We start from the raw sequence: 18,335 nt of genomic DNA, 5'->3' as shown, positions 1-18,335 counted from the left end.
ACAACATGATACCCTACAGTTGCAGCTCTTACTGTACAGGTACTAGGGACTGTATGACGGGCCTTCATGGCTCACAACAATCACTTTTCTCTACACGTTACGTCATTGTATTTTCTTGTCATTACACTTGAAGCACTATTGTGAGGAAATTATGTATTCATATGTGTGTTAAATTTGCATATTCAACTTTAGCTCGCGCAACATTGCTAGCTAAAAACTGCGCGCCGTAAATACCCGGATGCTGCACTCGAAATCGTCACTACGTAGAGTAAAAACCGGAAGTAACCCACATGAAAGTGACAGAAAATTCACAATTAAAAACAATAGAAGAATGGGAAGTTGATAAATAATGTGATCGTCATTTCCGGTAGGTTAATAGATTTTGGACTACACGACACTATAAAATTGCGCCATCAGGAACTAAGTACGCATTGTACCCAGTATACACACTGTAGTGTACGTGTGCGATTTGAAACAGGCTTTAAAAAAAACATCTAAAATGGCGGACACGGAAGTTGTGATCACGTGTGGCACGCACGAGTTGCTGATTGGTCGAATATATTCAATGACGTGTAACAACAACAAATAGAGTAAAAAGTGTTCGCAATGTTTTTGTTGACCTGACCTCAAATTGAATTAACCTCCGGTTTATCTCTACTTTTCCCGCAGATGTTTTAATGTTGAACAAAAGGATGAAAGAAACAAAAGATACACGTTGTTCAAAACAAAGTGTTTAGGACTTCATTAATCATGTCTAGTCTATTTCATCTAACTATGACGTTTTTAACCTACAGTTTCATTTAAGATTAGAATTACTGCTATTACTAAGACACATTTGACATTTCAAGTTATTTAAATATGATTATGCTGTTATTCAACATAACATACTGTATGTTCACCATTAACTCAGCCATGTATACTAAATTAACAGCAGTTAACAGTAGTCATTAGTCAATGAAACAAGCCCAAACTGCCACTATTAATAGTGTATTTATGATTATTACTTATGAAAAACACATAATTATATAAAAACAATCACAAAAAAAATCTGACCATCATTTTCAATTTCTTTAATGACAAACTTAGCAAATAAGCAATATATAATTTATTAAATACCTGCAGTGATTATTGCCATATTAATGATATACTGTATGAGTTGGCATACATGAAAATGGACTGGAATGGTATGCTTTGTTCAGACAAGTGTTCAATAGCAGTACTGTACAAGAGCTGTAGTACGTTTAAAAAGAAGACCACGAGGTGGCGCTATACAGTAAGTAGACGGAAAAAACATGGGATTGATTAGTGTGCAGTGTCTGGTAAGTACAGTATATTCACAATGGAGTGCCAAGTAATAATTGGATTTCCTGAATGATAAATACAGATTTATAAAAGAACCAAAGTACTTGAAAACTGTTAAAATGTAAAAAAAAAAAAAAAGGCAGTACCGTAAAGTTACAAACCTTCACACACAAATAGATCTATCACGTCTAATAAGGCATTTGTAAGAAAAGCGCTCACATTGAAGCACTGGTTGATTGTCTTGCCAAAGTTGTCACAAAGGGAACGGGTACGCAAGGGTACGCAAACACCTGAGTTCTAGGAATCCACTACAGATGTGTGTATCGCTCTTACATGTGCAAAAAGGAACCACCTTTTCATCGCTTCATTGTACTTGATCACAGTGTTGACACAAAACCAAATGGTCACGAATGGAATGGATTCAAAAACAACTTTAAACTTCATTTCTCACCAATTTGAAAGGTACTAATATTTCACCTCAAAATGCACAATATTCATATTGTAAAAAAAAAAATTCACACAGCAAAATTGTCTGTAGTGGCTAATCATCACTGATGAAATGCAGTTGAAGAAAAAGAAGGAATGAACTAAATCAGCGCGATTAAATATTTAATATCAGCCTCGTTCCTTGGTTCCTGATGCTGGATCATCATCGCCGTGCAATCACCTCACAGACAAGTGACGAGCGACTCACAACAGCAGCTCAACTACCCCCGACTACTTCACAGTCAGATGCAACACGTGAAAAAGACAGAACATGAGTAGCTGCAAGGATTTTGCAGAGACGTAAAGTCAGCCATGTCTTGGACCTCAGTGGAGGTCATCCTCGACATGAATAAAAGTTTTACTCTTTCCATTCTTTCACTTCTTCCCCAAAGTGAGTCTTTTTTTTTTTTTATTGTGGAATGCTTGTGTTGGATTCATGGTAAACAAACCCGCAGAGCACATCTGTGCCTCAGGAATGGAGGCAGGAAGTCTTGTGATGTTGCTCCAAATCCTGACTTAGGTCCACCATTCTACTCCATACGGTGTCCTTCCCTGTCAGTTATCTGTTTTTTCCTTCCAGCTCGTCTGATTGTCTTCTCATGCAAGCTCAGGTCGCGCTTCCATTTCTCCACGAGAGGCCGTGCGCGCTCGCATGTACTCACTGCTCTGAGTTGCTCTCTGGCTCCCGCCAGAGTTGCCACGGCGCCAACGGCGTACCGCCAGGAAAGTGTTTAGGCCATACACACCTGTGGCCAGGAAGCCAAAGGTCTGCGTAGAAGAGGAAACAGGAAGTACAATGAACAATGAACGAAGGTGACAAACTGGCAGCAGAAATATTTCATGAAGCTGCCGATGCTGGATGGAATATTCAAACAATCGACACAAAAGTAAATACATGCACTCATGAACAATCTAGCTTTGTTTTGGCTTTGCTTTCTACAAAATCAGCCAAGTATGTGACATCTGAACAAAGACAGTTCACCAATGGGATAAGCCTGAGGTCTTAAGAGACATGAGTTAGTCCTAATTGTTCTCTCTCTAAAGCCCCTCTGCTCTTAAGCCACTCAGACACCAACACTAAACCATTGTGGTGTAAATCATCCTCCATCATCCTCCATCATCCTCCATCATCCTTCTTCTTCCACAGTCTCGTGCATTAAATAAATATAGAAAGTCGGAAAAGGCTCTCTTTTATGTATAGGAAAAGTACTATGGAATGGATTGAGTAAGGAAATCAAACAATGCACAACGATGAGCCAATTCAAGAAACAATACAAGCAGTTGATGTTTGCTAAATACAAGGATGAAGAGTCTTGAACCAGTCATGATGTGCTATATATATCACTATATTGACACTTACTATGGTACCCATTATGGCATTGGATGCTCATATCACCTCGTACTTTGGTATGGGACAAAAATAAAAAAAAATAAAAATATGTTTAAAAACAAAAAAAATTAATAAAAATTAATAAAATAAATTAATGAATAAAATAAATTTGCTAAATACAAGGATGAAGAGTCTTGAACCAGTCATGATGTGCTATATATATCACTATATTGACACTTACTATGGTACCCATTATGGCATTGGATGCTCATATCACCTTGTACTTCGGTACGAGGTACATTATTAAACAAACAAACAAAAAAAAACCTTAAACTGTATTATGGAAAGCAGGAAGTGAACAAATGTAAGAGTTACTGATTGTAAAAGTACCAGATGGAGGAGTAGGATTTAATAAGCTTTGCTTCTTCCTACTCCTTTTGGACATGTGGAACTGTGAACTGATTATGTGATGCACTCAATTGTAATCTGGTGCATGTTCAAATGAAATAAAACCATTACCATTACCATTACCATTACTATGGGTGCAAAAATAGTAGCTATTTGTATTGGATTGCCAAAGTTCCTGTGCTTTGTCAATATTGTGTGTGTATTATGCAAACAGCATATCAATCAATAATTTGACAAGATGCAATTACAGTTCCCATCAGAGCCAATCATTCATTCATTTTTGACCACTTATCCTCACAAGGGGGTGCTTGAGCCTATCCCAGCTGTCTTCAGACAAGAGGCTGATTGGACTGGTGGCCAGCCAATCACAGAACACATATAGACAAACAACCATTCACACTCACATTCATACCTATGGACAATTTGGAGTCGCTAATTAACCTAGCATGTTTTTGGAATGTTGGGAGGAAACCGGAGTACCCGGAGAAAACCCACGCATGTGTTCAGGTTTTTTTCCCCCTCCAATATATAAGAATAAGATAAGAATAGATGAAACATTCGATCCAATTGTAATTTCATCACCATTATACATCAGTAAAGTAACAATTACCAACATTTCAACTGCAAGAAACAAAAGACTCACCACTGCTGCTATCTCTGTTCCAGTGTTGTGTTTGATACAGGCCAACACCAGGGATGACAAGAAGAAGAAGAAGGTGCTGGCTGCCGTGTTGCCCAAATCCTACAAGAACACACACACACACACACACACACATCAGGTGTCAGACTGCATCCCTTGAAGCACAGGAAGTACATAGTCAGACACACCAAACCACGCCCTGATGGAGACAATGAGAACTACAGTATATCCTCAACGTGTTCCCTTCTAAAGTACTTAGGAGAGGTTTGGGAAGGGTTAATGATCAAGTGATCAGTGTGACAGGCACATGATAGGCGTCATGATAGGATGCATGGTTTCAATTATTTTACACATGGTGGCTCATATGATACACACACACACACACACACACATCATTCTCCAAAGGGCTTCAATTCTCATTGAGGGTTTTCATTCATTAACCACTCCCACTTAGCACACAAACACACATCATGACACCCATAGCAGGTTAGACTCTCCTCGGAGGGTCTTTGTCTAATGTTTCATGTGGGCCAGCAAACATATGACACATCCAATCGGTTCAATTTCTCGACTCTGGAAACTCTATTTCAACAAAATAAAAACAAAAAAAAATTTTTTACAAAATTTTAAAATGGTCTGGTTGACTATAAAATGACTATAAAGTAATATTTTGAGCCACAACCGAAATCATAAGTGTACAATTAGCCAACACAATGACAACCAGCTCCTCTTCTCATCATGGAAGCTTCAGGGGATTCTCATTTTGACCGCTTTTCCAGTATACCAGCAGAAAAACAAGGTCCAGACATGTGGGGGGAATTCACTCATTTACAATTTGGATCATGGAAAGAATGGCAAGAAGTACCATGAACCAAGATCTGTTGCTGAAAACAATAACTTTTTCTACCTTTTCTTGACATTAATATATATGAGTCAAAATTCACCCGAACACCATAGATGTTTCTTTAGTGATTAATACTAAAATGAGAAAATAAATAAAACTAATTGATTTAAGAGATATGTTCTATAGCCCTCAGTAATAGCCAGGCAACAAAAGAACCTTCAATTTATTAATATGATTCTTTTGAGGTTCATTTTACCATTTTTGGAAATTAAAATTGACGGTTTTAGTGACAAAAAAAAAAGCCTACATGCCCACACTAAAAGTATTAAAATCAATATTTTCATGAATGATGAAGCCTAAGAAGGTAACCAAGACATGAGAAGCAAATTTGATGGTAACTTATTCTTTCTAGTGTACAGTAAAGTCTCGTTATATCGATATCGGTTAAAATGAATTACTACTTATTACGATACTATTTTCATTTCCCGGCAAATTTCTAGTCTTTTATGATATAATTAGCTCCGTTAGTACGATACACGGTTATTATGATAATCCGGTTACTACGATGCCCTTTTCATCTCCCGCCAGCCAATTTGGTCTGCTTATATCGATACAAAAGCAGCTTAAATCAATCTTTGCTTAAGGATTTCAATACCAAAAAAGAAGACGGCGAACGGCTGCTTCCAGTCAACTTTATTTTTCACACTTCCACCACCAGAGCGCAGCACACACAGCGGAAAACACCCGTCCCTCGCGCCTACCCCTCCGGGTGGCAACACCTTCCCTATCGATAGTTCCGGGGTGAATTATGTTCCGGGGTGAATTATGTCCCGGTAACCGGTAATCACTACAGCGTAAGTTTATTTTTATTTACTGTAGTACAAAATGTATTGTAGTACAAAAGCATGCTAGATACGCAATCCATGAACTCAAGGAGAAAATTACATGCCATATCAAAGATCCGCCCACTTTTAATGCAGTTCGGCGCAGGATCGGATATATGGATAGTCCGGTTATATCGGTATTTTTTCCGACTCCTGAGAATATCGATATAACGAGACTTTACTGTATTTTATAGCTGATTTAATAACCGACCCGTTAACATAAGAGATGATACCAGAAATCTAACACAAGAGGAAGGTTAAAAAAATGGGACGGGCATGTCTTAAATCGGAGCATTATTTTAAGTCTGAAATTAACATGAATTGATCGATATATGTATTGTTTATTATTCAGCTACTGTATGTGTGCAATGCATGTTTGTGGGAGGGATCTGTCAGACTTTTTAGTATCAACTCTTCTATAACTTTCAGTTTTTCCTTAAAACTTTCAGTTTTTCCACAAAAGGCTCGCAGGCCACACTTTGAATATCCCCGGTTGACATACTATTTCAAAGGGAGGAGGAGTGTTAAATGATTGTGTTCCACCACGGCGAATTTTGTTGCGGACTCCTATGGAGCAGCTACACACAAAGATCAGCACAGAAAGCTTTCTAGATCTTCTAGAATCCGCACCTATTCCACCTATTCTACTTTGATGTTTTCATCTTTAGGCAAGTTCAAACCTGAAGAAATGTTTCCTGGAAGTTATTAGCGTTAGCTCCATGGTAACACGGTGAAATCTTCGACAAATAGCAGAGCAGGGAGAGGGAAAGCCTACAGCTTGTACCTGGGAACCGTCATTTAAGGAAGTCCAGCTCAATGTTCAGAGCATCACAAACCTTTTTCAGGGTTCACCTCCATTTTTAGGTCAGATAAGTGGAAAAAGCATAATAGGGCCCCTTTAAAATGGAATCCTACGTATTCCAATTGTGTTTGCCTGTTTCCCCCCCTCCCAGTGTTGCCTCCTTGCACCCAGAATTCCTGATCATGATTGACATTTTAGATCAGCTTCCATTATTTTTTGCAAAACAAGCATTCATCCACGGCATAATGTTATTTCCACATAGAAGGGGCCCCAGTGGGAGTTTAGGACCCAACTTTTCCTTGCAGCACTGCCAAAGCCGGGGTGAATTTGAGGAGATGGAGTCACATAGCACATAATCATATGATCAAAACCCTCGTGCAGAACTTGCTGACTGCAATGGCAGCATCAGGCATTTTTGAAGTTGCTGAAGGAGAAGAGGGGTAGTGAAAAGGTTCTTGGGTAAAGCTCCCTGGTGGTTAATGAGCGTGGAGCAGCTTTGAACATAAACGTCATAAAACAACGTGAGGTAGAGCAAAAGCATCGTAGGTTGGCCCGCAGCTGGCACAATGTTAAGAAAAGGATAGTTAATTGTAGCTATACCACACAAACCGATCTTGTTTTCATAAAAACAAAACATAAAAGTTTGCTAGACTCAGACGAGATCCAGAAATGACTCACTAACATGGAGACTCACTAACAAAGACACAAAGACATAAACATAGCAGCTGTTAATGAATAAATCATGGTCTTTCCTCAGTTCTCTTAGGTTCTCCATCCTACAGTGAATGGAAACCTCATTAAGCAAGTGACCAGAGAGTCTAGCAGGCCATGCGGAGAAAAGAAAAATGAGAAAATATAGACCATTTTGAAGAATAAGAACAAACAAGCATATTAAAAACGATATGAAAGTTTCCTGCAGTTTCTCGGAATTTATAAAAATTTCATTTAAACCAAAAGAACACGTTTTTTCCCTTGGTTGAGGCAGAATAGCATACCATTGAGGGCAACAAGGCAATCTGATAGCTGCACTTGGATTTGGGCATCAGGCTTAACATCCACCGCTTCAGTCTATGTCATGTAAGATGTGTGGCCTCTGGAATTATAGCTAAAAGCTATTTTCCACTCCCTGCCGCTTAGAACACACCATCGTGTGTATTTAGGCAAACAGTAAAAGGCAACCAGAGTAAAGAAAACCAACTAGCTCATTTGCCTACAGCTGACGAGGCGTTTTCTGGTAACACTGAAGTTCTTGGACCTCCCACCAACATCCTTACTTTTTACACCTTGCCATGTGCAAAAATCTGAAAGAGCTTCACACTATAAGCACAAGTCCATTATTTGCTCCATTCTTAAGTACAGAAGAAGAATCTAATGAGCAAGATAGGGTCAAGTTCAATACATACATACCGTATTTTCCTAGGTTGGCTGTTACTGCGACTTATACTCCAGAGCGACTTATAAAAAAAAAACTGTTGTTACATAAACACTGGACACCTTTTCTGTTCATGTATATTTTTGTGTAGCCTAATAACCATTGTGTTAGCATATCTTCCACCTATTCAGCCTGTTCTCTATTCTTTTATTGTTAGAACTTGCCTTCCAAGAGGACGTAATGTCTGTTTTGGTCAAGTAGTTTGGAAAATAAATTACCCGCAAAAAATGCGACTTATACTCCAGTGCAACTTATGTATGTTTTTTTCTACGAAATTATGCATTTTCGGCCTTGTGCGACTTATACTCTGGAGCGACTTATAGTCCAGAAAATATGGTACACCCATCTTCTTGCCTGGAACGTAGGAGGAAGCTGGAACACCCAGAGAACCCCCCCCCCCCCCACCCCACACACACACACACGGGGAGAACATATATAACGGTATAGTAAAACAACAGCCTCATGGTGTCATCTTTCAAAGAACACTAAATTCAACACACAGCAACTTAACACCCAAAAGGTATACCTAACAACAGCTGCGGTTCTAACTACGGGCCATATAGGCGATTGCCCAAGGGTGGCATTCTCTTGGGGGGTGCTGGAAAGGGGAAAAAATTCTGCTCAGACATATCAAATGTCTACCACGTGACCAAACCGACACAAACTCAGGTTAATCATACTTTAAAAAAAAAGTAAATTAAAACAATAATTTAAAAATAAAACATATTTCATTATATTGCAGACCAAGAATCTCAAACATGTTCTTTCACTACTAAAATGTTAAATAATTGAGTCAATATGAGTTGGTTTAGCCTTGACTGGTAGCTGAGTGCAATTCGTTCAGTGCCATTATTTTTGTCAACAAAACATGGAAAAGAGGAAGTCAAAGCCATCAGGTGCACAATTTAAAAATAAAAGAAAAGAAGAAGAGAAACATGGGCCAAATATATAACTTAATATAGTTACAAATGGTTAATATATATATAGTTAATATAGCCACTGTGCGACAAATATACAAACATGTCCCAATATGATTTGAAAAAAACAAACATTTTGAAATTTTCCCATAAGGTATTGTGTTTGAGCAACACATTCATTGAGGCGCTGCAATGACGTCGGTTTCCCTCTGGGCTTTGGGTCCTCTGGTTTCCTCTGGTGGACAGAAGCAGCATGGTAATGCCATCCACCATTTTCTGTGCTTTCTATGCTCTTCCAATTAAATGGCTTTCTCAAATGAAATGCATTATGTTAAAACTTTTAAAAAGTCATATTGGTACATTTGTATATTATTATATTAACATTTGATTGTTAAGTTGCTGTGTGATGAGTTTAATGTTGTTTGTAAGATGAAATTCGTGAGTCAGACTGGGATATTGAGTAATTACCTCCTACAATTTCCAATGGATTGACAAGCTCGCTATGAGTTTTTTCATAGCTCAATATTGGCTCCTGTTAAATAAAGAGCTGCCTGGTCCTCACGGACCTGTGTGTGCTACTCAAGTAGTGCATTAACAACATAAAAAGACATAACCGGAGAATGCAAGCTAACCGGAGAATGCAAGCAAACAAAGGCAAAATTGTGGTGTAAATTTTCCACAAACATGCTAACTGGGACAGACGCTAACCGAGGTTGTGCTGTATAATAATGTACAACCCCCAGGGCATGTCGAGTAACTTCTTGTTGGGGTGTGGCATTCCCAAGCTTGGCAGGTCATATAGGCCACACAGTCAGGAGATCGGGAAGAGCTCGGTTTGATTCTCCACTCGGGCATCTTTGTGTGGAGTTTGCATATTCTCCCTGTGTGGGTTTTCTCCGGGTACTCCGGTTTCCTCCCACATTCCCAAAACATGCATGTTAGATTAATTGGCAACTCTAAATTGACCATAGGTGTGAATGTGGTTGTTTGTGGCTGGCGACGATACTATTTTCATTTCCCGGCAAATTTCTAGTCTTTTATGATATAATGAGCTCCGTTAGTACGATACACGGTTATTATGATAATCCGGTTACTAGGATGCCCTTTTCATCTCCCGCCAGCCAATTTGGTCTGCTTATATCGATACAAAAGCAGCTTAAATCAATCTTTGCTTAAGGATTTCAATACCAAAAAAGAACACGGCGAACGGCTGCTTCCAGTCAACTTTATTTTTCACACTTCCACCACCAGAGTGCAGCACACAGAAAACACCCGTCCCTCGCGCCTACCCCTCCGGGTGGCAACACCTTCCCTATCGATAGTTCCGGGGTGAATTATGTCCCGGTAACCGGTAATCACTACAGCGTAAGTTTATTTTTATTTACTGTAGTACAAAATGTATTGTAGTACAAAAGCATGCTAGATACGCAATCCATGAACTCAAGGAGAAAATTACATGCCATATCAAAGATCCGCCCACTTTTAATGCAGTTCGGCGCAGGATCGGATATATGGATAGTCCGGTTATATCGGTATTTTTTCCGACTCCCGAGAATATCGATATAACGAGACTTTACTGTATCATGTTTTGATCTAGAATTTGCAAATTTGCAGAGATCTGCAACCCAGTTCGATTCTTCGCAAATTCTGGTGTAAATTTCGCTATTTGCTATTTGAGTTGTGTACTAACCGTGAGGTTCCAGTTGATGTGGGGCACCTTGGTGTGCAGGTTGAGACAGAAAATCACAAGAAGGGTGCCCGTGACCACAAAGGCGCTACAGCTGACAAACTCAAAGAAGTAGACGCCTCCACATGGGGAACACATCATGATGGTTTCTATGCAGATGAATCCGATGAGTGACAGGACCTGATGTGGGAGGGACCAAAGTTTGAAATTATTCACAAGATACAGTTAGACACACTGCCAACAACATTAAGTAGCTGCACAATCCTACAAAAACATCAACATAATCACTTTGAGAGCTGTACCACAATAAAGATCATTTAATCACTTTAAGGTACAGCATTAGTTTCAATGTCAGCACACAAGTTAAACAAAAAATGCTGAGTTGACGTTTCTTTGAGTTACATTTTCTCCAACATCCGCAACCATTTTTTTCCAGGCTAACCATGGTGACACTAAATCACCTACATGTTAAATGATTGACTTATATTTCATATCAAGGTAATGTTTGCACGGTACGCCAAGGAGACGGCTCAGGTTTTGCTTATGAAACCAAGCTAAGTGTATTTTCAAAAGCATTCCAATAGTTATCATTTAATTAGTTTCAATAAAATGTTCTGTGTCCTTTTCATTACTTTTGAAAGCAAGCTTTTGCTGAACTTTTGCTTAGTTACAAACGCTGAAGTACATATGATGAAATCAGTACATGTTTTGAGAAACATTTGCGGCCCATTCTCCATCCGCACTCTTGCAGGGACCATTTACTCACTTGTTTTAGATTACTGAAAAAACTGACGAGGAATGCCATGCACAGATCTTCAGCACAAAGAGGGCTGTAACATTTTTGAATGTTTGTATAGAAATTCCAGGCTGACCCAATGATGGAGTGATTGTCCTATGAATAGACCAGAGACCAAGAACCTCCTGAGTCCACTCCTGGCAGCCCCGTGTGGAGGCCTTCCGCCAGGCAAAAGTCATCAACAAACCACAGTATGGCAGGAATTCTCCTATTTAGGTATTCTTTGGCCATCTAAGGCCCAACAAAACCGCATGGAGATTACCACGTGGGCTCAGAGCGGTCCAAAACCTAGAGACTCAACAAAACCAAGAAAAATACTGCAACATCCTGCCTAGACCAGGTCTGCCATTGTGCAAAAGTGGGTTTGAGTTGAAAGTTTAATTGAGGTTAAAACACAGACTAAGTCTGTGTTTGAGGTTCAAATTGATGCATATTTCAAGTTCACCTTTCGCTGTGGTAAATTACATGACTATAACAGTGTACACGTGTACAGGCGTCCAAACCAGGCCCGCATAAAGAGCAATTGACAATAATGATGATACAACCAAACTAGTGTAGGTCAATACATGCTAAGCTATCTGACCAAAATCTCCATATCGTAGCTTTAATGCAGGGGTCGGTCACGACTCGCTGACCCCCGGAAATTGGATTCAGCTCCAAAACTTGATCCCGTTTCTGTTCAATATGGCTCACACAAACATCCATGCATACATTTTCTATGCCGCTTATCCTCAGATTGTCAATTGTGGCCTGTGGAATGTTGGCTGTGCAAAGTTGCTGGATATCAGTGCGAACTGGTACAGGCTGTCATATACGCCGGTCAAGCACATCCCAAACATGCTCAATGGGTGACATGTCCGTGCAAGTACTGGGACATTTTCAGCTTCTAAGAATTGTGTACAGATCTTTACAACATGGGGCCGTGCATTATCTTCCTGAAACATGAGGTGATGTTCATGGATGCATGGCACAACAATGGGCCTGAGGATCTCATCATGGTATCTCTGTGCATTCAAAATAATTAAATCAATAAAATGCACTTGTGTTCTTCAACCATAACAGATGCCTGTTTGTGGCAGGCCTTTTGCCGTATACCTCTCCTAAAACATGGTATTTTGCCATGTATCAGGAAAAAGACTGTTGAATCAGTTAATCTTTTTGACACTGCTCAACAAATGTGCTTTACAGTCTAATTAGCAAACACCTGTTCCTCAACAGCAGACCTTGCTCCTCCAGTTTCATGAGGATTCCTTGCTAAAAAAAGTCAATTGTTGCGGTGTGTCACTACACTCCCAAGTATATAAATATTTGGTTTTGATATGACACTCAGGAAACGTTTGAGCACACAAGAAATTCACTCTTCGGAGTGCATATGCCACAAAATGAATAGTGGAATGATACAATGTTTTTTCTTGCATTTTTTTCCTTTTCGTCTAAACTTGCAAGTGCTTAGGTGGACAAACACAAGAAAAGAGTGCAGTTTTTCCCCACATAACAAAACCAAAAGAGGTTACACCCAAAGAGAAGTGCAAGGTTGCACAGGCTGGAGGGTGATGTCAGGGGGAAGATGTCTCTAAGAGAATACCTCCCACCTCCCACCCCCAAACCCCCACCCCCCAGTTCCTGTGTCGCAGGTGCCAGGCAGACAAACAAGAGGAGTAGGAGGGGCCACAAATATCCATATTAGATAATATCTTTACAAATAATACAGTCTGTGCAAGTGAACAATCACACACACCACCTATCTATTATTTTGGAATTATAGCCATTGTGAATTACAGTAAAGTCTCGTTATATCGATATCGGTTAAAACTAATTACTACTTATTACGATACTATTTTCATTTCCCGGCAAATTTCTAGTCTTTTATGATATAATTAGCTCCGTTAGTACGATACACGGTTATTATGATAATCCGGTTACTACGATGCCCTTTTCATCTCCCGCCAGCCAATTTGGTCTGCTTATATCGATACAAAAGCAGCTTAAATCAATCTTTGCTTAAGGATTTCAATACCAAAAAAGAACACGGCGAACGGCTGCTTCCAGTCAACTTTATTTTTCACACTTCCACCACCAGAGTGCAGCACACACAGCGGAAAACACCCGTCCCTCGCGCCTACCCCTCCGGGTGGCAACACCTTCCCTATCGATAGTTCCGGGGTGAATTATGTCCCAGTAACCGGTAATCACTACAGCGTAAGTTTATTTTTATTTACTGTAGTACAAAATGTATTGTAGTACAAAAGCATGCTAGATACGCAATCCATGAACTCAAGGAGAAAATTACAAGCCATATCAAAGATCCGCCCACTTTTAATGCAGTTCGGCGCAGGATCGGATATATGGATAGTCCGGTTATATCGGTATTTTTTCCGACTCCCGAGAATATCGATATAACGAGACTTTACTGTATCATTAAAATACATACACACTTCTGTGCAATGTGAGAATGCAGTGTGAGTGTTGGAAACCTTAATACAAGAGTACAATATGTATGCGTATACTCTGGCGTGCACACACATGTACACGTTCTGTCTCCCTTCTAAAGCTGAAAAAGTAACATTTCAACCAGGAGCGACCGCAAAGTCTCACTGAGCAGGAAGTGCTCACGGACATTGGGGACCATCTGGAAAGTTCATTCCATCCACACTCTGACACATCCCCTTAAGCGTAATATTTCATTACGACTCCTCACAACAGTAATAAAAGGTGCTGGGGGAAAAAAAACATATAGGATTAATGTGATGATAATTCCAACAGTGAAGGAGGGCAGGGCGTGGATGTCGTTTGGACCTAAGAGGTTTCGTGTAACAGAAGGAAGTTGGTGCCTTGTTAGGTTTTGTTTATGTCGGTACTGGTCCCGTAAAAGCTTGTAAAGTCATTCATCTCTAGAAGCTGACTCTCTCCAGCAAGTGCAAAGTCCTATAGAGCGCCAAGAGAGCTACAATTAGTGCCAACTGAGTTAACAGAGTTTAGTCGTTAATGATCTGTCCTCCATCCTATTCATTGAGACCTTCATCTGGCACAAAAGATACAGGGCCTCATCCGACACTTTTGTTGAAGTATTTACAGAATGAGGCAGTAAAAAGGAAGAAAAACCATCTGGTTGTGAGACTAACATACCAAAGGCAAACTTGGATGGCTCTCGGCTGTCCTTGTTTTGTGAAGGAGACATACTTTATGACGAGCTTTAAATGAATTGTCTGTATCAAAGCAGAAGGGCATTAGCACGCAGAGCTCAGAAAATGCTTACAGTACATGATCCTGTGTTTAATTGTAAACACATTTCTTGAGACTAATTTGGAATCCACAAAAAGCATTGGGACAACCGGCAATGAAAGCTACAGGGAGTGAAAATGGAGGAAAATAGGACGTTGATACATACTTTACATTAATAAATTACAGTGGATGATAAAGGCAAACATCTAAGTTCAAACTAATGCAACAAACAGAAATGAAGAACAGAAGAAAGTTTTTGGAAATTGTGGTACTCTCTCGTAGCCTGGAAATCAATTAGTCTGTGAACCTGCGCAATTTCCCTCATGCAGTTGTTTTTGGCATTTGCAACACATCTTAAGCCAATTCCACTTATATTAATAGCCTCCTATTCTATTGCAATGTTCAGTAAAGGAGGCGCCAACTTCCTTATTTTCCCAACAAACATGGCAATTAAAATGGCAGGTGCCACTTCTGACAGTAACACTATGGACGCTCGGTCACTCACACCACCACCAATGCCATTTTTAGTGTACAGACAATGCAGTGTGATGAAAAGCAGTATTATTCAATCACAAGTTTTATAAAGCTTCTAGTATCCACAAAGTTGACACATTTTCATCAGATGCGACTCATTTTTACTCTATTTTGAACATAGTTTGATATAAATGTGAAAATCTATTTGTTTGAAAAGCAATAACTACAGGTTTATACTGATGGAAATAATGAATGTTATCAATATTCAAAAATCATTACAGCAGGGGTCTCAAACACGCGACCCGTGGGCCAAATGTGGCCCGCAGGACAGTAGTTTGAGGCCCCTGCCTTGATATGAAAGTTTAATGTTATGGATGCTGCATGGTATCATGTACCCAGAAAAAAAATATTACTACGTTTGATTAATGTTCATGTTAAAGGTTAAATAACTGTTAATAGTTATCCTCCCTATCCGTGTGGAAGTGGTAAGTTTTTGGCTATTTAAGTTGAAAGGAAATAACTTGGAGGCTACCGTTTAGGTCGCTAGCTCTCTAGTTTGCGAGTTAGCATGTGTCTCAAGACCCTGCAGTTGCGCAATATGTTGTAAATAAAAAGAGTATAAATGTGACTATAGTCGTGTTTTGTCATGTCTACAGGGCTCTAATAATGCTTTGTTCATTTTAATCTGAAAAAAATAATTTGTCTACCCACCAACTATATGTGTTTTTTATTATTTGCTGTTTTATTATTATTATATTTATTTATTACTGATTGATTGATTTTCTTTATTCTTGATTTGTTTATTTTTCATCTTATTTTGTGTAGAAAAATAAAAATTAAGATTTTTGAGAACAGTGAAATGTTTTATCAGAACTTTTCTTGTAGAAAATCGGAACCAAAGCAAAGTTTATTCATTTTTCTGTTTTTTTTTTTTTTGTTTTTTTTTTGTAAAACCTGATGCGGCCCAGTCTCACCCAGACCCTAGCTCCAGTGGCCCCCAGGTAAATTGAGTTTGAGACCCCTGCATTACAGTAAGAATGAAAAAATAATGATCAAATCAACTAAGGAGACAATGATTATGAACTGAATCTGCCTTGACAGTCACTTGAAAACTGAGAAGCAAGCAGCTTAATTCCACGGTGACCATATGTTAGGGTCTAATTAGTGGACACACGGTGCGTCATGTCTGATTAGGACCACTTTGTTGAGCATTAGCTTCTCTTAACAAACACTGAATGACAGCTTACCACTTCGACTCCCTTTAAAATACCAAAGTATGACTTGAGGTAGTCCACATCGCAGCGAATCTCCCCAAAGATACCCCTCGCGTGGACTGGCTCGGTGGTGGGCTGATAGGGGCTGCTCGCCCCGGAGATCATGGAGGTGTTGGAGGCCTCGCCGTCCAAGCCCTCCGCCTCCTCTGTGCTCCTCATTGTGGCTCGGTTGTAATATTAAGTCTAAGTTTTAAAAAAGTTATTAAAAAAAATTCACGCAATAAAAAAAAACACTTTCTTCCATAACCTGGGTAACCGGAACTTCCAAGTCTCACAGGATTCCAGCCGGGAGGTCGGTAGCCGGGGTTGTTCTATCCCACACTCCCAACTGAGATGGGTCACTTGTTCGAGTCCCACAGTCACCTCACCACAAACGATTCTCGTGGGAAGCGCCAGTTCTTTCTGTCATTAAAAAACACGGAGCCATGAGGGACCAAGAGAGAGTCCTATTGTTAGCTAACTTATTAGCCCTGTCCCAGCAGCGGGAGCCCGTACTGAGGTAGCTCTCCGCGCCGCTCAGCTCGCTGTGGATGCAGCCTTGTCTCCGCCCCTTGTGAACTGCACATACTTGGGAACGGAACACTCTCCGCCCGTGTCTAGTTTCCCAGTCTGGTCGGAATCATGCCATCGACGGAACACAAGACGCAATGTCTGTTGTTCATTTAATTACACTGTGGAGTAGTATTCATTATTCGTAATTAATCTTTTTAATACTTTATTTATATCTAACTTTTACCATTCATTTTTCCTCATTGAATCTAATTTAACTTTAGCATTTACTGCCCTCCGATGGTTAAAAATGGCACTACACTGTCAGTAGGAAAGGAGAACCTGCACCAACATACACTCACCATATTTGTTGTGTACACTTATTCAGTTTGCCAAACATGGTCAATGGGTGACATGTGGAGTGTGTATGCTGGCCATGCAAATTATGCAAGTACTGAGACCAGAATTTGTGCAGATCATTGTGGGGGCCATGCTTTATCAGTGGGCCTGTACTGTATACTTGTATGAATGGATTTTTATTTTTATCCATTCATTTGTGCTTGAAATTTCTACTTTCCGATAGTCCAAGGATATATGGTTGTTGTGTAGTTCCTCATTGCAATAAAGTGATTCAGATTAAAAAATTCAGATTTAGATTGATGATCTAATTCAGTTTTTTAAAATGATCGATATCAGCGATACTGGCCCTGTATTTACTTGGAATCGGATTGATACTAGATCTAGTGGTATAGGATACCACTTTTGACCATTTGCTGGAAAATACCACAGCCACCGAGTCAAACTGAGGCCCAGGGGCCAAATATGGCCTGTGCTGCAATTTCATCCGGCATCAATTAGCAGTATCGCACACCACTACTGACCATTTCTGATCATGGCGATGTCAGAATATGCACATTGCAATAATTAATTTACTCCCATCACAAACTTTGGGTCATACTGATGACCCAAAAAGTCACCTGGAAAAAGTATGATTCAATTGGTCTACTACTAAAGAAAATAAAGTCAGACCAGAGCCCATAATACAAACTATAATAGATCCGATTTATCTGTCTATACATTAAATACAGTAAATATGGCATACTTCACACAGTTGCAAATGGTGACTCATCATGGTTAATTTGTTAAAAGGGATTCATCTGTGATTAATCCAATTAACACACAAGTCCTATTTGTGTTTTGCAGAAGCTTTACCCATACAAAGATAGAAAAGACTTCCATTAATCACAAAAACAAACTTACCAACAGGAAAACTTGGATTCTTTGTTTTATTGAAGCCGGGGGTTCATCCTTGTCGGTGCATAAGCTAGAATCCACATGGCAGCTTAGA

At 39.6% G+C, this 18,335-nt stretch overlaps 1 protein-coding gene across 1 annotated transcript; it reads right to left on the bottom strand.

The window, feature by feature from the left end:
* Window positions 1-1,055: 1,055 nt before the first annotated feature.
* Window positions 1,056-17,089, bottom strand: cmtm4 (CKLF-like MARVEL transmembrane domain containing 4). Its single transcript, XM_058089655.2, has 4 exons — window positions 16,472-17,089; window positions 10,736-10,912; window positions 4,170-4,268; window positions 1,056-2,556 (listed from the first exon to the last, which is right to left on the bottom strand). The coding sequence occupies exons 1-4, from the start codon at window positions 16,655-16,657 to the stop codon at window positions 2,386-2,388; spliced, it is 633 nt and encodes a 210-aa protein (XP_057945638.1). The 5' UTR covers window positions 16,658-17,089; the 3' UTR covers window positions 1,056-2,385.
* Window positions 17,090-18,335: the final 1,246 nt, after the last annotated feature.

The sequence above is a fragment of the Doryrhamphus excisus genome, linkage group LG13 (assembly GCF_037039965.1).
Source record: "Doryrhamphus excisus strain RoL-2023G ecotype Guam linkage group LG13, RoL_Dexc_Guam_v1.1, whole genome shotgun sequence".
Classification (NCBI taxonomy): Eukaryota; Metazoa; Chordata; class Actinopteri; order Syngnathiformes; family Syngnathidae; genus Doryrhamphus; species Doryrhamphus excisus.
Note: the sequence above shows the minus strand (reverse complement) of the source record. Positions and strands in the feature narration are given on the sequence as shown.